Here is a 22147-nt window from a genome sequence, read left to right on the forward strand (position 1 = left end):
AATTCCCTCAGCACCCCAATCTAACAGCACAATTGCTCTTCTCTCCCAAGTTTTTGAAAAGGTAGTGTAGTCAGAACCTGGCCCAATATCTATGTAGTACTCTTCAGTCGTCTTCTCCTCTTCCTGCTCCATAGTCTCCTTTACAAATAAACCACTTTTCTGCCCTTTGGGTTTCTTTCTTTTGCCCCGGGGTGGGGTACTGCAGAGGAAACCACTCTACCAGCCAGCTAACCTAGGCTGGTGTAAACACTGTCTCTGAGCATGCCAGTATCCATTGAATAAATGAACCCACCCAAGGCCCAAGCCCCAGCTGGAGACCCCTTTCCTGATTAGGAGGAGAGAAGGTGTGGGGGGTTCTGGAGAAGGTGGGCTGAGCACTAAGTGGGGTGGTGGGGAGAGACACAGCAGGAGCCTGTAGGGAGGGAGGGTTGGTCTGGCCTGCTCCAGGACTTCAGTTACTACCAGCCCTTCTCTTAGTAATGGTAGAGTTGAAATCAGGTAGTGAGATGAGAGCGAGGAGACAGATGAGCACATCATCTCAGTTGTCTTATCTGTAAAATGACTGAATGCCCTCCAAGTCTACTTAAAGATAGGGCAACGCTCTCTGAGGGGATTTCTGAAGCAGTGCCCAATTTCAACAGATCCTTTTGATTGTCCCTGCGGAATTCTTACATTTATCAGATCATGTATCCTCGATTTCGAAAATGCAAAATCCCATGATTCACACCACACTTGGGAGTTGCAGATTTAGGTTCTGGAGGGAGCCCTCAAACTGCCCCTCCAGCGTAGTCGTCTGGAAGGGTGTGTGTGTGGCCCATCCGGGAGTTTCTGTTCAGGTGGCTCGTGGGAGCAGGAGGGCGGGCCTGAGTGGCTGGACAGCGGCTCCGCCTGGCTTCCCAGTAGGTATTCCCGGGGGCTGGGCCCACCCGCTTCCGCGAGCTCCAACTGTGGGCACCGCCGAAGCCGCAGGCGGGTGTGACCCGGCGCCCCGGGCCCGCGATTAGGGGCACGGCCAGCAGAGGGAGCGCGCGGCTGGCCTCCGCCCGCCTCGGCCGCCAGCCCGAGCCACAGCCGGGAGCGCGATTCAGACCCGGCCCGCAGGCTGCGGGTCTCCGGGGCTGAACCCTTCCTTCAGGGAATGGGGGAGGCGCGGCAGCCCCCCCACTTCTTCTGGAAAGGAAACGCAGTCGGCCGCGCCACTTTCCCCGGCTCGGCGGGCGCTCGGCTTCGGCTAGCAGGACCGCCCCGCTCCTCCCGCCTGGCGCGCCGCCTCTTTGTTTCTCCTCGGCTCCCCTCCTCCCAGACAAATGGCTGTAGGCAGGAAATTGGACGCGCTCCTGGGGAGCCGCGTTCATCCGCGCAGCGGGGAGGGGGCGCCACGCCGCCGCCGGCCGCTCCGCCCCCACCTCCAGCGGGGGCTGGGATAGTGGGAAATGTTTCGACATCTCGTCAGAGGAAGGAACTTGATGCTTCGAAAGCGCTTTTCACAGCCGGCCTGTGTCTGCTCTAGAGAGCTGATTTATAAACATATCTGTTCTCGCTTCGCCGCTCCCCACCCCGTCAGCCCGGGGGCGGCGCTGGAGGCGCGGACGCGGCTGTGCCTGGCAGAACTGGGTTTATTTATTGCCTCTGGCCGGGAGCCGGGGCAGTCCGGGGACCGCACAAGTTCCCTCCGGCCCGTTCTCGAGCCATTCCCCTTCCCGCCCCAAAGCCATTGCCATCCCAGGGGTCTGCCTTCCCCAAGTTCCGCGCAAGACTCTGGGCAGAGCCCGCCGGTGGTTTGGGGGTGGAGGCGGAGAAATGGTCAGGGTGCCCCGCGGGCTCGCATCCTGCTCCGCCCCGCACTGACCCTGGGAGAAGAGGGTGGTGGGGAACGGGGTAGCCACCTCTGCCCTGCGGGCAGAGAGGGGCTGAAGCTGCCGATCTTCAACTCCTCACGAGACCCGCGCTTCTGAAGCCTCCTTCCTCCAGGGATTATGCTTTCTCCTCTGGGATTCCTCTCTCCTCAGCTCCAGACCACCTCTTACTTCAAGGCCCCAGTAGACTTTCCCCTTTAGAATAAATTAAGGAATCTCCAGCTTCCACTCGATCCCAGGGGGAGGGGTTAGAAAGGCTTGGGAGATCATGTCCCAGGGAAGGACCACAGCCCTCAGCCAGGGGACGGACAGGCCTGAGTCTACATCTGTCACAGTGCTCGGGCCTCACATCTACAGAGTCCGGATGGCCACGGGGTAGAGCAGGGACATATGCTCAGCCCCCTTAATGGGCAGCTTGCGGCTTGCGTAGTGGTGCACGATTTCAGGGACGCTGCTGAAGGGTGGGCTGTTCTGGCCCAGCACGTACTTGTGTTCCTTGGTCCGGGACAACTTCATGTGCATGAAGCCCTGACTGCTCCTGGGAAGAGGAGAGGAAACCCTGGTGAATAGGGGCCCTTTTCAACACCCACCCCCCTCCCTGCCCCAGCAGCAAGTATTTTTGTTCTAAACCAGCTGAGCGTGGAGATAACCTGGGAAGGTGGAGGTCAGTCAGAAAGCAGGGAAGGGACAGAGGGGATTTTGTGAGTAGGTAGCAGTAGGCATTGGCTTTGTAGTGAGGGCACTAGGTGTGCCAAGAATGTGTGCATCGTGAGTATACACGGTATGTGCAGGTGGAAATTGGAGGAACCAGCACCCCCACCCCACCCCAAATCCTTGTATCCAGGCACTCCTGCTTTCCATCCTATGTGGCCAGGGTCAGTGTACCCTCTCCCTCTCTGAACTGTGGGAGGACACCTGTGAGGGGCTCTTGGTCCCTCTTGTGGAGGTACACCCATGGCAGGACAGTGGGTAAACAGACTTGACAACCAAGCAAATCTTGGTTGGGTTGCTCTCTTGCAGAGACTAGAGGAGGGGGCGAGCTGCTCCAGAAGATCCCCCCCGCCCCCCCTGCAAATCTGGGAATGCTCAGTTGCCTTGTCTTGGGGACATCCCTTCATCCTCCTGCCAACTGGGCCTTGGGCCAAGCCCCCATCTCATCTATCCAGCCCTTCAACCAATGACGGCAGGGGTGACATCACTGGTGAGGATGCAGCTCCACTTCCCTCCCTCAGAGAGGGCACTCCCCACTGCTTCTCCCATCTCCCCACCACAATCCAGGAAATCAACATTAGTGCCTGGCCCTACCCATAAGACAAGGTCCCCCTTGCTCAGAGCTCTGGCCAACCCCCAGACTTCTGGGTACCCTCAGCCTTAGAGAGAGTGTGCAGGGGTGGGGCCCCAGCAAGAACATTTGTCCAAACAACCACAGGCCTGATTGGCCAGGTCCCAGGTCTGAAACTCACCAAGGGGTAAGGAGTAGGCACTGCTTGGGAGAGCCCTGAAGCCTGAGTACTTGTCTCTGCTGGTCAGAGCCTACCTGGGACAAGGACAGGGCTCAGAAGCAGGTAGCACTGGTAAGGGAGCCTGCTTATGGTGAGGCCCCCCGCCCTTGAGAGATGAAGCTGGCAAACTTCACTTACCTCCCCTGCCTAGGTACAAAGAATACTCTGACTGGACCCATTTTACTAGGCCTACCAGTGAGAAAGCAGAGATCGTCACAAAGAGGAAAGGGATGGGAGGAAAAAACAGGCCCTTACTTGACTGTATCCTTCCCTCCTCTCCCCTTCCCAGGTACAGTGCCCTAAAGCCTGATGGGGGCCCTATGCCTGGGTGTGTGTGTCAGGGTGTGGGGTCATCCTTCATCTGTAGGTTGGAGATAACGGGCTGAGGCTGACAGTGACCACACAGGACCTGGAGATAGGAGCCAAGGGCCTGCGGAAAATTTACAGCCCCTGGGGGCTGTAGAGAGGGGAGGCAGTGAGTGGTCACCCTGTCCTGTCTGCCTTATGCCAAGGACCAGACCCAAGGATGTGGGCAGCAGCATGGGCCCTACCTTCCCTCACCCTCTTGCAGTTTGGGGACAGCTCCCTTCCCACAGTCCACTTGGGAGAATCACCTCTCCTGAAAACTGTGCATTATATCTTCTCCTTGAGGGACAGATCTGGCCCAAAAGGGAAACAAGTGGCCAGAGACTGGAGTTGGAAACTCAGAGCTCAGCCTCCATCTGGATAACTGACTTCCTGGGACAAAGTCCCAAGGGTCTATTAGGACACAGCAGAACTCTTGCCAGACCCTCAGGGAGCTGGGCTGGGACTAGCTGGGCCGCAGGGCCAGGGCTGGCATGGCTTTTGAAGGAAGCTGTTTAATTACCAGTGAAAGCCCTTCCATTACAGAGAGAAGAGAAACCATAATTGCATTTCTGAGAAGCCATTTATATGCAAACAAGGCTCTGGCAGACAGACGCTGGCTGGGCCAGATCCTCTCGGGTTGTAGTGGGGCATCCAGGCCTGCCTCCCCCTTTTCTCCCCAGGCTAAGGCAGGGCCTGGCTCTGTTCTGCTCGGCTCTTAGAGAGCCAGGCCCCTGGAGGTCTCCCTTTGCCTTGGGCTGTTCTAGACTTGATGAGGGGTAGAGCTGTGCAATGGAACAGTGTGGTTATTAGAATCAGATTGAGCTGGGTTCAAATCCTGCTTTTGGAACTTTATTAGTTGGTAGCCTTGAGCAAGTCACATACATCTCTGAATCTACTTTCTGTTTATAGAAAATAGATTGATCTTGCAGGATGATAGTTCCTTTGGAGGTGGTGTATATGCTACTTGGTACATAGTAGATGCTCTATAAATCTTAACTATAATTTTTAAAGCAATATACATTCCTGAAGTTATGAAAGAAACCTAGTAGGTAACCATCAACACATTTTGCAAACAGAGAAACCAAGGCCCAGAGAACTTAAGTGATTTGCCTAGGGTCATAGTTTTATTAAATCTAAGAATAAAACACCGATTATGACTATAGTTTGGTGTTTTTCCACTATCTTTTAGTGAAGCTGAATAATTATCTTCAAACGTTTCTGCTCAGTAGCCTCAAATTTCCATATTGGATTTGTTTGAAGTGTGGATATACCTGTACTCTAATGCCCCCAGAAAATGTGGTAGGAAGTGGTGCAGATGCCCCAGTAGTAGTGGGGCGGATGTGAATGGAAAAACTACTTTGACAGGCTGCCATGTGGGGTACAGGCTCTACTAAGTGGAACTCCTAGGTGTCAAGGAGAGGACTTGCCATCCTTCCAGGAGCCTGGGAGGCCGATGCTGGTCTGTGTTTATCTGTTCCTGGTGAGGAAGGCTGATGGGAAGGGAGGACTTTGCCTCTTCCACTTCATCCAGGATCCACAGTTGTCAGCCACTAGCACCCAGACTTCCTGCCCACTTCTTCAGAGTGAACAAGAATAGCTTTGTGTCCACTGCTCTGCCCTCCTTCCAGGACCGAGCCTCCATCTCACCCTGTATGTGTAGATTCTGACAGGCAAAGTTCCTATCTTCTTGCCAATGCTTCTAGAACATCTTGGACTTCTATTAATAATGATGATGGTTAAATGTATGGGAATTACTTTAATTTAATCCTTCTCTATAAGGTAGATATTATTATTCCCCCATTTTGTAAGTAAGGAAACAGGCCTGGAGAAGTTAAGGGCACCCCAAGCCACAGAGCTAGTAAGTGACAGAACCTTTCTGAGCTGGACACTATTGCTCAACTGTTTCCTCCAAGGGACTCTGAGCGCTTTGAGATCAGGGGCTGAGCTCAGACCTCTCCGGATCCCCAGGGCCTTGCCCAGCTTCGGCAAATCTTTGCAGGGGATGGGATTCTTTCCAGCTTGGCTGGGCATGGGAAGGATATTGGAGTCTTCTTCTGTCCTGGTGGTTGTCCTCCCACTGATTCCCTTTGGTGCCATCCCGACAGGCTAATCCTGATTAAAGCTGCCAGCCGGCCCGCCCCACTCACTTGAGGGACAGAGAGAAGTCATTCTTGCTGGTCTCACTGTTGCGCACCAGGTAGCTGGCCTCCTTGCACAGTCGGAGCAGGTTCTCGGCATCTGTTCGACTGATGGCCCCATGGTACCAGCTGAGGATGAGAGAGAGGAAGGAGGGCATCTCTGCTGGGTCCCTCGCTGTCCAGGCCCACCCATTCTGGGTGTCCCCTGCAGGCAAGCCAGTGCCAGTAGGGGAAGAGAGGGGAACAAATCCCCAGCTGGACACAGACACTCACACCTGGTTTTCCAGAGGCAGTGCTGGGTCTGTCCACTCCCCCAGGGGGCTGCTGGGCTCCACGGTTAGGGGCTTGGCTGACTTGGGGTTCCCTGCAGGGAGTCGGGGAGGTAGCCGCCCCTTTTCCTCCCGGCCAGGTGACAGGCAGCTCTTCTCAGATCCTTCAAACTGGGCTGTGGGGAACATTCCAGTCACAGACTCTGACGACCCTAGAGATCGAGCCTTATAGCCAATGACCCACCCCCATTTCCTGCCAAAAGGGGTCAAAGGCAGGTTCTGGAAGGGCGGGACATGCTCAAGGGCCTGACTGGCTCTAGGGACACAATCCTGGGTCCATCTCCCTGAGGGGAAGGAGGGGGAGGTAGAGGTGGGGCTCAGCCCTCCTGTGCCACACAGGGTCTCCCAGTCCCCCCTCTGTGGGAGGAGAGGGGAGAGGGCCAATAAAAGAAACCACTTAAGTTTCTCCCTCTGGAGCAGCAGACTGCTTTCCCCTATTTCATCCCCCTCAGGGTGGCTTCAGCGCTGATAATATTGTTTCTTTCTCCTCCTCAGAGTTCATTACTGTTCTCCAAATCACCCTGCCAAGCCATTCTGTAGAAATGACTTATCGATCTGAGAACAATTATCCGATTCCCCTTGGTGCCATCCTGACAGACTAATCCTGCCCAAAGCCGCAAGCTGGCCCGCCCCTCCCCCACCCCCAAGGTCGCTGCCCACAGGCTCCCCTCCAGCATCCACAGAAGCCCAGCCAACGTGGCTCTGCCTTCCCAGATCAGGGTATGCCTGACTGCTGAGCCTGCCACACAGGCATAGGTTCACATGCACAGGTGACAGGGACCCTCCTTCAACCTGTGTTTATAAAATACCCTCAGGCACAAATGTATAAATATGCTCATGCCTGTACACACATGCACAGGTGCACACACACACACCTTTGGCTGCCCATTCTGGGGAAAACTGAACGTGGAGGAAGTGTTCAGCGCCTGCTTTCTCCCCATTTGGACTCTTTTTCTCTCCTTGTAGCACTTTTAAGCCCTTATTATCTTTCAGAAACCAGATGCAAGGATCCAATCCTTTCCTTCCCTTTCAGGAGTTAGATAATTCCTGTGTGAGCTAACAGCACCCTCACCTCAGGTGTTATTTGCATTGCTGAAAGCAAAGCTCTACCCAAAGAAGTGAATTTAGAAGAGTGGATTTTGTGGCACGGTGGGGAAGATATTTGGAAGGGGTTTCCCTTAGGAGACACCTTCTCCACACCTTTGGGAGAGGGAGGAATGTATACTTTGTCCCTTCCTTCTTCCTCCATTCTTCCTGGGTTCTCCAAACTCTGCCCCACCTCTTAGCTCCTCCAACCCAAGCCCACAGGGCCTGAGGGGTAAGAGGACACATCACCCTGGCCAGAAGCCTCCACAGGACCCACCGCTGCAGTCCTCCAGGCTGGGCTCGGGGAGGGGTGAGGCTGGACCGGAGATGTCCCTATCCCCGTCAGGCAGGGAGGGGCTGCTGTCCAGCTGTCCCACAGGTGGAGGCCAAGGTAGGTCTTTGATGACCTTAATGTCAACTGGAGCCAGCAGCAGCAGGGAGAAAAGAGACAGACAGGGACAGGGACAGAGACAGAGACAGAGAGAGGCAGAGGTTGAGACACCAAAACCCAGAGCCAGGACACAGGACAGCCTAGAAAGGAGGAGGGTCAGAGCAGAGGCAGGGGCGGCTTCTGAGTGAGGGACAGGACTCTCAGCGGGCTAGGCAGAGCAACACTGACCACACCGGGGTGGCCTGGTCAAAGGGTGGGAGGCTCCGGTGGCAAAAGGCAGGATGCAGGGTCTTGCTTCGCCAACCCTGCGGGTCCCCTTCCTTTGACCTCTCTCACAGGCCTTCAGGGCCCAGAGAGACCAGGAAAGGAGGAAAAGAGGGAGAAGGAGCTGCCCACACCTCCCAGCACCACACCCAGGTTCCCTCAGCCTCCCGGCACCTTGCCTCCCTTCCTCCTTTTCGTGCAGCCTAACTGAGCAGACAGCTTCAGGCTGCCAGGAATACTCAGATGTGGGGACAGACGTTTAACTGAAATGTACCCCTCCACCCCTAAATCCTGAGCCTTGACAATTAGAAGAGTGATGCCACTGGCGGCTACAGGACTGCTAACAAGGTTTCCTAATGACAAGCATAGATTTTCCCATTAAGCAATCCAAACAGTATTGATTCTCCAAGGAGACTTCTGGAGATAAACGGCCCATCCTCAATGGTATGTGCTTTACAAGAAACAAATCAGAAATCTGTGGTTTCTCAGTCTGGCTGCCAAGGTGGGGAGAACAGAGTGAAGAGCTGGGTCCAGCCCCACGATGAGCCTCTTGCCCAAAGAGGAGTGAGGAGGACATGGGAGTGGACATGAGGTCTAACGGCATTGAAGTCTTTTATGTTCTCACTGAATCACCAGGAGCTAAAGCCCTGTCCGTACTCTAGGCTCTTGCACTCCCCCCACTCAAACCAACACACACCCCTCCATGTTGGACTCCGGGCCCAGGATGGCCACTGGGTGGTTGGTACAGGAGAAACCTGATCCTCCTTCATCACAGCCTCCCTCTCCCCACTGGTTCCATGTCTCGCTGCTCCTCGGAAATCCCTCTGGAAGAAGGCACCCTGGTCTGGCATGGCCCACCGCTGGGGACAGCCTCTAACTCAGGGCTGGTATCGCCAAAGCTTACACACACAGCTGTTTTCATTGTGTGGAGTGTTAAATGCCTTCTTTTATTTGTAAGTATTTAACATATGCCACAAGCTTTATCATTTTGTTTTGAACTTCTTTATTTTTGAATATACCCAGCCCCCCAAAAGACAGAAGTGGCCCAACCTCCTTGGCCTCTGTGAGCTGGTGATGCAGGGAGACGCCTTCGTCCTTCTTTTGTGCCCATTCCCTGACCCTGCACACAGCACTGCGTCCACACTGCCCAACTCACGGCTCTGTCCGTGGTGCAGACTCAACTACATTTCCCTTGAGCCCAGCTCCTGAGCCTCCGCTGACCCTATGGCTCCCTTCTTTCCACTCCTGAGCAGGGAAAGCTGCTCAGAGGCCCCAGCAGGCCTGCCCTCTCCACCCAGGACTCACCGGCAAAGGCTTTGGAAATCCGCTCCTTCTTCCACTCCCAGGGTTGGTCATACTCCTCAGGGGGCCTCTCGTCATCCTCTGGCAGGCGGGACTCCCGGGGCCAGGGGGCCCCCTCACCCTCTGGGGTAGCCCCTTCCTCCTCTGGCTCATAGGGTGTGTCATACAGAGGCAGGGGCTGAGCTGCTGTCTCCTTGGAGCCCCGGATCTCTGCCAGGGTAAGGCAGGAAGGGAGGTGTGAGAGCAGCTCTGGCGGGCTGGCTCAACTCCTCCAGCAGTGCTCCCCTCCTTTAGAGGAAATGCTGCTGGCTCTGGGGGAGCCCAGTGGCCACTCGTCGAGGGTCCCTCTCTCTCAAAACACCTCTGGGGTTCCAACAGAGGCAGGGGCAGAGAGGTACCAGAGTGAAAGACAGAAAAAAAGATCCTGTGATGGCCAGCAAGGGCTGGGGAGCTGAGGCTTACACATTTAGGAAACTGAGGCAGGGTCCTCTGCTAGTCCATCTCCTCTTTGCTACCCAGCTCCATTTATTTCCCTGTGTCCCAAGTGATATCATTTCACAATCAGAAAATCCTTCTCTGTTGTTCAGATACTGCTGACCACCCCTTCCTTGAAACTGTCCCCTTTGACAAGTTATTTTCATGGACCGTCCTCCTCTCTGATCACCTCCGTTTGGTCTCTTTCCCTGGATCCTCTCTTGGCCTCTGTTTCTAAGAGCCAAGTCTTATTCATTTCTCCTGGCTCGCACTCCTGGAACTACTTGACCAGTCTCATGGAACACTTTGCATCTATGTTTCTAAATATCATAAAGATGTGTCACTTTGATGTTTCAAACTCACCACTTTCCCCAAAGTTCTTTTAGTCTGTTCTGTGATGATCTCTTTGGGATCACTGACCCCAGTAAATATCTGAAAAGCATGGAGCTCCCCAGAAAAATGTGCACATTTTCTCATCAATTCCAGGGCACTTATGGACCTCCTAGGAGGGCACACCCCTCTGATCTAAATATGGTAGCCACCCTCTTACTTTCTCCATTTCTGTCCACTACACTGCTCTCCTTGGTCCTGGCCATCCTTCATTCTCTGAGTCCCATCTGAGCATTGCCAATGCCTGATGACTCTCCCCACTCATCTCTCTATATCTTGATTACTGCTAGGGTGAATCTCCATTTTCCAGGCTCCTGTTTCATGGGCTCCATGAAATAACATTCCTGACCACTTTCTGCCCTTTCACCCACCTCTCACAGGAAGGAGAGCAGCTTATCTGATCGGCCAATGGCTGTGTGCTCTCTTTCTCAGATCTACCTTCTTGCAAAGAGAGAACATTCTGGTGCTTTCTTCTCCTGCCCCCATGCAGAGGCCTACAGCTGTCCTACATTGCCCAAGCCTGGGTGGAGAAGTTTAATTCTGTGCGGAAGTATTAAGAAGCCTATTGTGGTGATATAGCTAAGTAATGTTCTCCAATCAACTTTATCAGTAATAAAGCTGACATCATTAGCTCCCTCTATCTCTTTCCTTGATCTTATTTCTCAATTATTTCCAAGCTCCAAAGGGGAAGAAAACGGTGTTAATTATTGGTTCCTTAAAGCCTCAGCAATTTCCACAATAGCCTGTTAACTCATCTTTCTGATGCCCAGTTCTTCTAGTCTGTTCTGTACACCAAAGCCTCAGTAATCCTCTTAAAACACCATATTTGTCCTGTTCTTTTCTTTCTCAAGAATCCATAATGGCTCCCCTCCCCCTTTTGGAGCAAGTCCAAATGCTTCATTCAAACCTTCACGGCCTTTCACGGCCCCTCTTGGCCTCTCTCATCTTGCCTCCTGTATGCCCAACACTGAGATTATTTGCCCCTGAACAAACCTTTCTCTCATCCTGCCTTGGGCCTTGGCTTAGACTGACTCAGCCCTGTCCTGTCTGCTTGTCCCCATTTGGTTGCTCCCTGGATCCTTTCTTGACCTCTGTTCCCCAGGGCCAGGTCTTATTCATTTCTCCCTTCCCTTATTCCCTGAACCACTTGCCAGTCTCATGGGCATCACATCTGCATTTATAGTCAGGTATTGCCATAAAGAGGTTTCACTTTGACATCACATCATTTAAAACTCACCGCCTCCCTCGTGATTTTTTTTTTGGAACAAATGACTCCCAGCCCACACCACTATCTTGCCCTCCCTGACTATTCCAAATACTTCTATCTGTCTGACCTTTGGTTATGTGGCCTTCTCCACCACCTCAAGTCTCAGGCACCACAAATCACAGCTCCTTCTCCAAAGTGACTATCTTGAAGACAGTGGTCAACTTCCCCGAGGACCCAGCAAAGGCATTCATCATATTTTCTAGAGACCAAGGAATCAGTTCTTAGACTTGTGGGTCCCAGAGCGTGTCCTACAGATACCCAGGCCTCAGGGAACACCCCCCCCCCCACCCCCACCCCAATCCCTCTACCCAATTATATCACTCACCGGCCATCATCTTTTGGGCCTCATAGGGCTCCATGTAGCCATCATTTTCTGGAACCTTCTCTTGGGTTCCTGAAGCTCCTGCAGGGCCTTCACCAGTCTCCTGAACATCAAACGGGTCCGCATAGTCTTCTAGGATTGCCAACTATGGGAAGAGAGCAGGCTTCAGACACCTGAGAGACAGCTCTGCTTCTCCTCAGATGCTCTATCCATGGGAGCAAGAGTCCTGGACAGGTTGCCTTAAGATCCAGAGCCCCAGGTGTCTAAGGGCAGGCTCTGAGCTTAGATGAGGACAAGCTCTGGTTATTCCTTTGCAGGGGTCCCCCACTAGGCTGCCAAAGAGTGACACATCTTTCTTTTCTGTTAATTTTGTGCCTCTGGGCCATCCTCTAGGCTAAATGGCCAGGATGAGGCTCTGGGCCTTAAGGCCTGCCTCAGTCAGGGTCCAGGCATGACAAGAGCCTACACCAGCTGGTTCAACAGAGGGGATTAATTCAGGGAACTGGTTACAAAGGTGTTGAAAACCAGGATGTAGGCTCTGCTGAAATCCCCTGGGCTCCTAGAGGACAGAAACAGGAAGGACCTCACCTTGGCCCTCCACAACCCACGCTTTCTCCCACACAAGTGGCTCATGGCCACCCTCTGTCCCTGCTCCCAGTCAAGGCAGAGGGAACCGCAAGCCGCACACCCTGCAGAGGAGTTCAAGGTGCTCAGGGCGGGGCGCAGCTGAGGACAATAGAGCCTTTCTCCAAGCTAGGCACAGGCTCCAGGGGGTGGGCAGGGGAGGACTGGCTGAGGCAGAGACAGAACCCACCCCACCTAGGGTTGCCAGCCCCTTGGAGGTGCACCGCACAGTGGGTTGACAGGCATTGACAAGAGGAGGCTGTGGGGCCAGCAGCATGGGGATGGGCCACTCCTGCCTCTCTCCCATTGTTGGTCGAGGCTTTGGTTCTGGGCCAAGATCCCACAGATCAGGACTGTCGGGGTGACCTCTCTGCCCTGGGTTAGAGGATCTGGGACCCTAGCAAGAGATGGATAAAGGAATCTTTCCATCTCAGAGACCCCCTTTTGCATGCTTCTTGGACCCCTGCAAGGCCCTCTAAGAGTCTTTCAAGCACGTCCCAAAGGCTCCTTCAGTTCCACCATCTCATCCTTCAGTTCTTCAGCTCCCACCTTGTTCCGGTCAACCCACCCAGTTTCTTTCCTCCCTTGAATCTCTGCCTGCTTCTGAGAAGACCACCATCTCAGATCATCCCATCCCTGCCACCAGACCATCCGCTAGCCTGGAGGTCTTTGTCATGTTTGTCTCTCTAGTTCCAAAAGCACCTGGCTCACAGTAGGCACCAGACAAATGTTTCCAGTAGATCACTACCTATCTCCCTTGGAGCCCACCACACATTGTCCTCCTTCCTCCAGGAAGCAGAGAAGAGAAAGCCACTCCTTCCCTCCCACCCTAAGCTGCTTCTTCCCAGGCTAACTGGCACCCACAGCCCCACCCACTTGACCAAGGGGGCTCTGGAGCCAGCCTGTTCAGTACCCAGCCCAGTCCGCACCAAGCTTCACACTCATACATGGCACAGTAATTGATTCAACACTAATTGAATCAACAGACATGCTATTCTTAAACCTTGCAATGGCTCTCCAGTGCCTACAATAAAAAAGAGATTTAATGATTCCACTTTCCTCTTTGGTTTCTCTCTACCCGTCTCAGATCACTTTGCCACCTGAAAGCTCTTTGCTCTCTTTCTCCCTCAAAGCCTTTCCCTCTGCCCGGGTCAGATTCTCTTCTTTCTTCAGAAAGCCTGTCCATCCTCCCCTCAGGTCTGGTTAGGTGCCTCTGTGCTGGGCTATCATCACATGTGTAGTAAATACTTGTTTTATTATCTGTCTTCCTGCAGACTATGAGCTTCCTGAGGGCAGGAACCATGTTTATTGCTAAATTCCTAGTGCCTGAAAGTGCTCAGTAAATATTTGTTAAATCAGTTCACATCAAGCAGGAAGAATGGACAAAGGAAGCATGTTTCCTCGTTCATTCAAAAGAGGGAGGAAGCATGAATCTATCTGGGTGTGTGTGGGGGGTCAGGCAGGGGGGCTGAGTGCCCTGGAAGCAATTCAGTGAGCAGAAGCACCTGGCCCAAGCACCGACCCCCTCAACTCCGCAGAGCACCCCCAGCCTGGTCAGAGCTGCATGCTCTAGAGTCCTGGGCCAGTGCCCAGAGCTCTGACCCCTCCCAGGCTGGCGTGGGCATCCCTAGCACCAGCCCTTGGTGCCCGTGGGCACCCAGGTGTCAGCTCTGCGGGCAGCTCAATGGCTCCTCTGTTCCATTCCTGGCTCCACACCCTGCTCCAGGAAGCCCTGGCCCCCCACCGTGGGTTGGGGTGCCCAGAGAAGACGCCCACAGGGCTGGGAGTCAAGAGCAGGAGCAGCAGGAGAGACGCCTGTTGGGAAGCCTGGCAGAATGGGCACCTGCCCTGGGCACAGAGGACCCCTGTCAGAGGCCAGATCTGTTTTCCCAGTGGCTTTTAGATCACACGAGGAGGCAAAACTGCTCAGTGGGGGAAGCTGCCCCTGTAGGCTTCTGATACCTTTGCCCTACCACGATTTATTTTGTAAATGGGCTCTTTATCCAACTCTGATGTACTCACTGTGGTACACTGGATCCATCACAGGGCCTGGCACACAGTGGGTGCTCAGTGCCCATTTCCTGGAGGCTCAAAAAGCCTCCTTCTCCCTGGAGTCCATCTTCTGGAGTCACACAGATTCTCAGATCCCCAATTCATCCGAACTCTGACTGACCAAACCAGTATCTGCTGTAGGAGCAGGCTCTCAGGAGAATCAACACTGAAATGGGGATCAAAGCCTTTGACTCAAGGAAAGAAGGGAGGAACTGGCAGGGAAGGCACTAAAACCAGGGCTGATATTTAGGCAAGCCCTCTGGTAGAGCCAGAATGCTGTTGAAATTTCCAAACTAGTTTGTAAGTAGCGGCTGTCCAGAGGGTCCCCTTGTCCCCATACCTCCTGCCAACCAGATCCCCCTCCTTCCTACTACCCAGCAGGGTGCCTCCAGGAGCCGGCTCTTGTGCCTGTTCCAATTGGGCAGTGCCTCTCCCAGAGCAGCTGTCAGGCTTTGACTCTCTCCTGAGGTAGCTGACAGGCCCACCATCTGGTTGGACCTTCCACTCTGCAGCTGGGCCTTGCTATTGAGTTCCTGACAAATGTCCCCCCACACCCCCCACCCCCGCATCCAACGCCACCCCATGGGGCTTGTGAGTCCAGGGGGAGCAAGGGGGCAGCCATAATAGGATTTGGCTCTACAGTGTCTCCAAAATCTACCACTACCCCTTTCCTTAGTTTACATTTAATGTCTGGAAGCCTCTGTTTTTTGTTTTGTTTTGTTTCGATCTATAAAATGGAGACAGTATTAGTACCTAGCTTATCAGCTTGGGAAGAGGACAATGTAAAAGTCCTCAGCCCAGAGACTAGCACAGAGTTGGTGCTCAATAAATGTTAGCCTTGATGATAATCTCTTATATTCAGGCATTAAGGCCCCAGAGTTTAGGTGCTTGTCCAGGGTACACAGGTTGGAGCAGTAGAAACAAGACTGGGACCCAGGTCTCCTAACTCTCAGTGCCTTACCACAGATTTTCCAGAAAAATTGGGAAATGTAGCATCTTCTCTCCTCTACTTGTACATTTAAAATACATGTCAGCATGTTAAAGGCTCTGAGAAGCCCTGCAACAAAGAAAGGAGTCTAATTTTGTTTAATTTAGCATTTGTCCAAAGTATTTAATCATGAAATGACTTTTTTACTGAAAGTCTGTCAGTTTGGGTAATGGTATATTATCTACCTTCCAAGAGATCAATCTTTTTGCACCCTCTGTTCCCACTTATTGGAATGCCCTTCCCAATTTATCTGCCAGGGAAATTCCTGCACATGAAACAAATTTGCTATTGTTCTTTTCTAATTACAAAGCAATGCCATGCTTGTAAAATATTCAAACATCACAGACATGCACTCGATGCTGCCAACCCTTTTCAGACCTTTATGTGTCTGTGGCTACCTTGGGATTGGGTGACAAGTGCCGGCCTTCAGCATTCAGCAATTGGTGAACTGAGCACAGAATATACCCTTCATTCCTCCTGTAAGAGCCCCCTTTCCCTTGCTCACTAGCAAATGCTTAGTGAACACCTCTTTTCTGCAAGGCTCCTCTCCATAAGTGCAAGGGTCCCCTGGCATGGTGCCGGCAGCCAGTCTGGAGTCAGGCTGCCTGGTTCTTCCACTTACTAGCTGTGAAACCAGGCAAGAGTGACTCAACATTCCTGTGCTTCAGTCTCCCTATATACAACCTGGGGATAGTAACTGAATTGTCCTCATAGGGTTGTTGTAAGGACCCACTGGTCTAATAGATGTCGGCCACTTCAAGATGGTACCAAGCACAAGATAGGTGTTAGTAAATGTCCGCTACTATATTATTAAACATGAAAAGACCAAATTCCTGGATCCTCCAGGAGCTCCCAATGACAGACACAGAACAAGCTCCAAAAGACTCAAGCACCTTGAGGTGCTGTGAAGCCCCATGTCTGGGCTTCAGGCTCTGTATGTAGGGATTGGGCCCCACCTCTGCTCTCACATGATATGACACTGGTTCTGTGGTGAGGGCAACGGGAGTAGGCAGCAGGTACCGATCCAAGCCCAGGCCCCAGCCAGCTGCTCCCATCCACAGTCCACAGGATCCCAGCTGTTCCTGGCTCCCCATGGGTGGAGCACCAGGGCTGAGGTGTCACTGAGTAACTGGCCAAGCCAACAAGCTGTAGATGTCTTCTAGAGGGAATGAGTGCTGCCGTGTGAGGAGGCGGCGCTGGGTAGAGCAGACAGGCCTGCCACGCAACCCCACAGGTCTCAGTCTCAGCCCTCTCGGAAGCACCAATAGCAGCACAGAGGACCAGCCCAGGCTACAAAGGTTTAAGAGGTCTGGCCACCAACGTCCCTTGATCTGGTCTCTTCTCTTCTCCTCCCTCTACTTTCATTGGAGGACATGCACGAGATAAACAGATCAGACTCCTAGACTCTGTGGAAGTCTTAACAAGGAAAATTAAAGCAAACAAGCAAACTCAAAAAACTCAAGGACCAGGTCTTCTGGGTGGCGAGTCCCTTTCAGCGCCTAGGTGTCACTTAATCTGTCACTTAATGATACACAAACACTCAATGAACACTGGCTAAAGGAGAGCACTTCCCGCCCCCCACCGTCCTAACCCCAGGGCAGGCCTGATTTATTTGACTTTGGACACCTGCATATCTCCCTCATTTTACTATACTCTTCCTACTTGTCTATTCACTCATTCCAACATTTGGGCTTAGAGGATCAAAGTCCACGTGGATACTGTCTATGAGGTATAGCTCTTTTTAAAGTTCTTAATATTTTGGGCCCTGTGTACCTGCATGAGAAGAATCTGAGAGCTGTGAGCCTTTTCCCAGAAAAATGCTCATGTACCAATTTCTGGAGGTTTATGAACCCCAGAAGCCCCTCTATGAGCTAAGAACAAGAGCCCTAGTTTCAATTCAGACAGGGTGCCTGTCTTACTGTCTTATTGTTCACATCACCTCTCTTTCTTTCTCTCTGTCTCTCTGTGTGTCTCACTCACACACACACACACACACACACACACACACACACATCTTGGAATGATGGAGGCAAAAGACACACTGTGCAGATGGTCACAGGCAGCACAAAGCTTCATCCAATCAGGCCTCTTTCCCATCCCATCCCCCTTTCCTAGACCAGGTTTTTCCTGTTGAAGGTTTGAGAAAAGGGAGCCAAGCAAGGGAAGGCCCAGTTCTCCAACTCCTCTGCCAGACCATGGCCTGGCGGCCAGATAGGGCCCAGTACCATGAGGGAGCTCTTCCTGCGGCCAGATGGTGAGGCCCTGTCTGTCCGCCGGGTGCAGGGCGCGGCTCCTGCTGCTCCCACACCTGCCCTGCCAGGCCTGCCCAGATGGTCACCCTGACAATAGCAGCAGTGGGTCTCAGGGTGGGCCAGCAGCCAGAGCCCTGCATGGGGAGAAGGCTAATGGTCTTGAGCCCCCTGGGCCTCTCAGGATCCTGTCTAAGTCCCAATTCTTTCCTGCCCCACACTCACTGAGCTCATTTCTCCTCAATCTCTCTGGCTCATCACAGAAGCATTTCCACCCATTTCATCAAACCTCATGACCCAGCCCTTCTCAGAGGATTCTGCCCCACCCAGCACCAGTCAATGGGCTCCAGGAGAGAAATGGGCCAACCGAAGGCACTTTCTGGTCTTCAGTCCCCATCTCACCTCAGGAAGTGACCCAAATGCAACAAGCCAAGAGGACCTGACAGTCTGAGAGGAGGGGAAACAGAGAATAGGGAGAAAGCAGACACACAGAACAGAAACACCAGTTCAGTCTGGCCTCACGGGCCAGGGTCAAACCATTTCACTACCCAGGGGCAGCACTTTGTGTGAGCTCTGCAGGCATGTGCTGACACCTGGGTTTAAGGTAAGGGGCTGAGGTATCTTGTCTGGGCTTTTCCTAAGGGAAGACTCTGGGGTTCCCAAACTCTGCTCCTAAAGCTGCTCTCTCTGAATGGTGGGAGGCCCCAGGTCAGGGTCCACGGAGATAGCCTCCTTGTACCTGGGCCGGCTTGGATGGCATCCTGGGTCCTTCTCATTACACTCTGTAAAGAAACCACAGATGTGTGGCTCCTGGGAGATCCTGCTGGATTTCATTCCTATCCCTGCAGCTAACAAAGAATTCAGACACCTCTGGGCCCCCAACGTCTGAACAGTCCACAGATCAGAGAGCCGACTCCGGGTGAAACATGGATGGATGCCTTCATTGAAAAGAGTCTGTGGGTCTCTGCACATTTGTGTGGGTTCAGCCCCTTCCTTGGGAGGTCTCTGTGGGGAAATGTACAAGGGGTGCTGTAGTTAGGGGAATCTCTGACGTTGGTCACCCTGGCAATGGACAGGCACCATTCAGGATGTATTTATGCACCCCTCTTTATGCCAAGCATTCTGTCAGTCACTTGGGAGACACAGACATGAGGAGGACATGGTCCTTGTCTTGAAGGAGCCCACAGCTTGGTGGGCAGCCTGTTAAGCCATTCCAAGATATTGAACAGAGGAAGAGGGCCAGGGACCACTCAGGCCCACGTGCCAGTGAGCAGTGGTCAGGGAGGAGGAGACTAACTGGTCAATAGTAAGAACAAGGCCTAATGCTCCCTCTGCCTCACTGCCACCACCACCATCACATCCCACAACGGTAGGGGACAGTTAGGAAGGAGAGGAGACTAAGGATGTGTGAAGAAAGCACAAACTCTTGCAGGCTTAAGATCCTGGCCCAACATGGGCAGCCCTGCCCCATGGCAGGAATTAGGGAAAAAATAATTCACATTCCTGAGGCTTCTGCTCTGACCCTGACACATCTCTCTTATCCAGGAAATCAGGCAGAATGGCGCTCTCTGGGCTGAAAGTCTCAATTCTGGAGTCAGTGGTTTTAGATGGCAACTTTGCTCTCCGCAATCCAATAAAACTGTGTTCTCTATTGAGGAGAGGGGAGTAATCCTCAGAGCCGAGCTCCCAGGGGTGAATAAGGATAACAGAGCCAGAGTGGCCCAGAGTCATTGTCATAGAATTTAGGGCTAGAGGGGATGGCTTTCGGCTGTTAAGGAGGGATAAGGCCAAACTGGGGTTGGGCAGGGGGTAGCTTCTCCCACAGGGTCCTCTGAGGCACAGTGGTTGTTCTCCGGAACAGTGAATGCCTGGCTCTCCTCTTTACCCCAAGCCTGCAGATCCACAAAAGGCTCTAGCCTCCCTCAGAATGGACCCTGCCGGAGAGGTCAAGAGGAGAGGAGAAGTGGGCTCAGCTGCTTAGCTCCTTCTGGGCAACAGGTTCTGAGCACTGACTGTTCCCACACCTGGGGGGACAAGGGAAGGAGTGCAGGAGTGGGCCTGCCTGGACCTCAGTGGTCAGCATCCTTGGTGCAGAGCTGCCTGTTTTGGCTTCCTAAGAACAACAGTCCACCCAGCTCCAGTACCACTGGGTGAGACAAGACCAGCTCTTGCTGTATCCACAGGGAGAAACCCCAGCCTTCACCTCTTTCCTGGGGTTTCAGCACCTGCAAAGATGCTTGGGCTCCTAGAGGAGGATGAGTGGAGCTTTGTACAGGCTCTGCCCTGGAGGGGGGGAGGGTCAGAGATCAAAGGGTGAGCTGCTGCTCCCAGAGGATAGAAAGGCCCTAAAGAGGAGGGGAAGCTCCAATCCCGTTAGAAAAAGGCTGGCTGATTAGACTCCGAGGGGCTGCGATGAGGGGAGCAGAATCCGGGAGGAGTAGGGTCACCAAGTCCTGGGGCGATAATAGGAGATAGAGGCAGAGTTTGGGGCGCACGTCCCAGATTAGTAGGTCGAGAATCTGAACAAAGGTGGATGAAGGCTCCGAGACCCGGGGTCAGGGACTAAGAACGTGTCCGCCAGTTATCATGACACCGAGGGGCTCGGCCCCGGCCAGGCCACCTTTGTCCCTCTCGAAAGCTCTAGACCTTCAACCACCTCTCCTCCTAGACAACCCCACCGGGCGCGGCACTCACCCTGTCGCTGCTGGCGGGGGGTCCAGAGATCCGCTCCTCGGGCGGGGGCGCTGGGGGGCCAGGGGTCTCTACCCGAATAAGGCGGTGGGGGGGCGAGCCGTGGCGCGGGGGCGGCGTGGGGCCGGGAACCGCCGGGGTGGCTAGGGCAGCGGTGCCGGACGGCCCCCCGGAGTAGGGGTCTTCGAAGTCGCGCTCCCTCTGCAGCCGGTAGGCGGCCAGGATATCCGGAGGTGGCGCGGGGGGTGCGGCCGGGGAGGGTACGGGGGGACGGTAGTCCGGCTCGGGGGGCGCCGGCTTGCTCCCACCTCCGCCGCCCCCCCCACCACGGAAGCCCAGGTGCTCCCGGAGCCACTTGGCCACTCCGCCACTGCCACCCCCTCCTGGGCCGGCTCCTGCACCCCCGGCGCTCCGGCGCGATCCCCCCGGGCCGCTCCCCGCGGTCCCCTGCGCCCGGGGCCCCGGGCCGGAGCCCGCCGGAGGAGCTCCGCTCAGTAACATGGGGCCGGCCAGACTGAGCGAGGGGAGCGCTGTGGTCCGGCGGGGGGCGGGGGGCGGGAAGCGGGGGACGGGGAGAGGGTGGAGCTCCGCCGGTTGGCGGGAGGGGGCGGGGCTCGTCAGTAACAAGGGAGGGGCGGGGTTCCGCTCCCTAACAGGGTCGACCTACCCCAGCCCCGGCGGAGAAGAGGGGCAGCGGCTTCCAGACGTGTGGACTCACCAGAAGTGAAGTGGGCGACCCCAGGGCAGGGGATGCCACTCCTGGACTGAGGATGAATCCGCCACGTGTCACCACGCGTGCCCCTGTGGGGGGCGCACCTGTCCCCATCTGTTCTAGCTCCCCAGCTTCCAGCTCGCGCGCGACACCAAGAGGGGAGTCCTCAGATTTCAGGGTTACCGGCCCTCGGGCCCCTCCCACAAGGTCCCCTAACTGGGAAATGATATCCTAGGAGGAAAATGGGGGGGGGGGCGAGAAAAGGGGCTGTTCCTAAGATGTGTCTGATCCCGCGTGTTACCGTGGGAGTCCCACCTACCTACTCCCATTCAACTGCTCTCAACCCACAGTCTGGAACCCACATTGCTTCCCAAGCCAGGCAGACACATCTCCCATTATAATCAACTCTCTAGAGGCACCCACTTCTCCCGTGTCGTTTCCACACACGCCCCCCGCTCACAAGCAAACAGCCCTTGCTCAAACGTCTTTCATGCACCGGAGCACCAGCTTTGAGCAGGCCCACCAGGCCCTGACTGCATCCCGCACACGCAGAAATCACTTCAAGTCACATCCCAGGTTTCATTGTCAATCAGATTAGTGACAATAGAAACAGACAAGTCAATAAATCAAGTCTAGAAACAGTTCCAACGTTGTCTATCATAAACCTCTTATCCTCCCGAGTCTCGGATGCTCAAGCGATAGGCATTTTTGTCTTAGAAGTAAAGTCAATTTCTCCCCAGAAATGTTGTAGCCCTGAAGCAGACTCCAACATTTTCTTTTCGCTCTGCTGAGAAGGTAGCAGCTTCACTTCACCATCATCTCCCTGGGCACTACTTCAGTGTCTCCCTCACTCTTAGACTCATATCTGCCTTTTGAGGGAGTGAAGAGTCCCTCAAAGGGAAGGGGGCTCAAAACTGGGAGAGTAGAGAATGATGTGATGGCAAAACTGAGAACCCCCTAGGATTCCCAGGACCCCAGGTCTCAAAATATTTGTTGAGTTTCTGCTTTATGCATATTCTAGTTGGCATTACAGGACAGTGCTTCTCAAATTTTAATGTGAACATGAATCTCCTGGCTAACTTGTTCAATTGCAGTTTCTGATTCTGTAAGTCTAGCTGTGTGGGGTCCCAGACTGTAGTTCTAATAGGCTCTCAGGTGGTAT

General features: G+C 53.9%; 1 protein-coding gene across 5 annotated transcripts; it reads right to left on the reverse strand.

Annotated features, from left to right (window-relative positions):
- Positions 1-1598: 1598 nt before the first annotated feature.
- SHF (Src homology 2 domain containing F) lies at positions 1599-21127 on the reverse strand. Of its 5 annotated transcripts, none has more exons than XM_019756651.3 (7): positions 20992-21127; positions 11673-11814; positions 9220-9426; positions 7537-7677; positions 6118-6289; positions 5854-5973; positions 1599-2394 (listed from the first exon to the last, which is right to left on the reverse strand). In XM_019756651.3, the coding sequence occupies exons 1-7, from the start codon at positions 21097-21099 to the stop codon at positions 2208-2210; spliced, it is 1077 nt and encodes a 358-aa protein (XP_019612210.3). In that variant the 5' UTR covers positions 21100-21127; the 3' UTR covers positions 1599-2207. The 5 variants fall into 5 exon arrangements, with proteins under 5 accessions (XP_019612210.3, XP_019612216.3, XP_074183904.1 ...); XM_019756657.3 differs by lacking the exon at positions 20992-21127 and adding an exon at positions 20277-20909; XM_074327803.2 differs by lacking the exons at positions 9220-9426; positions 20992-21127 and adding an exon at positions 20277-20940.
- Positions 21128-22147: the final 1020 nt, after the last annotated feature.

This window comes from Rhinolophus sinicus, chromosome 3 (genome assembly GCF_057876585.1).
Source record: "Rhinolophus sinicus isolate RSI-liver-muscle chromosome 3, RSI-T2T, whole genome shotgun sequence".
Taxonomy (NCBI): Eukaryota; Metazoa; Chordata; class Mammalia; order Chiroptera; family Rhinolophidae; genus Rhinolophus; species Rhinolophus sinicus.

What these genes read in the sequence shown, in the direction of transcription:
- SHF (XM_019756657.3), bottom strand. Translation starts at nt 20,774, where the DNA reads ATGTTACTGAGCGGAGCTCCTCCGGCGGGCTCCGGCCCGGGGCCCCGG. An exon ending in GGCCCAAAAGATGATGGCCG is followed by an intron (nt 9,427 to 11,672) that starts GTGAGTGATATA and finishes TTACCCTGGCAG; the next exon opens with AGATCCGGGGCTCCAAGGAG. An exon ending in CAGCCTGGAGGACTGCAGCG is followed by an intron (nt 6,290 to 7,536) that starts GTGGGTCCTGTG and finishes TGTTCCCCACAG; the next exon opens with CCCAGTTTGAAGGATCTGAG.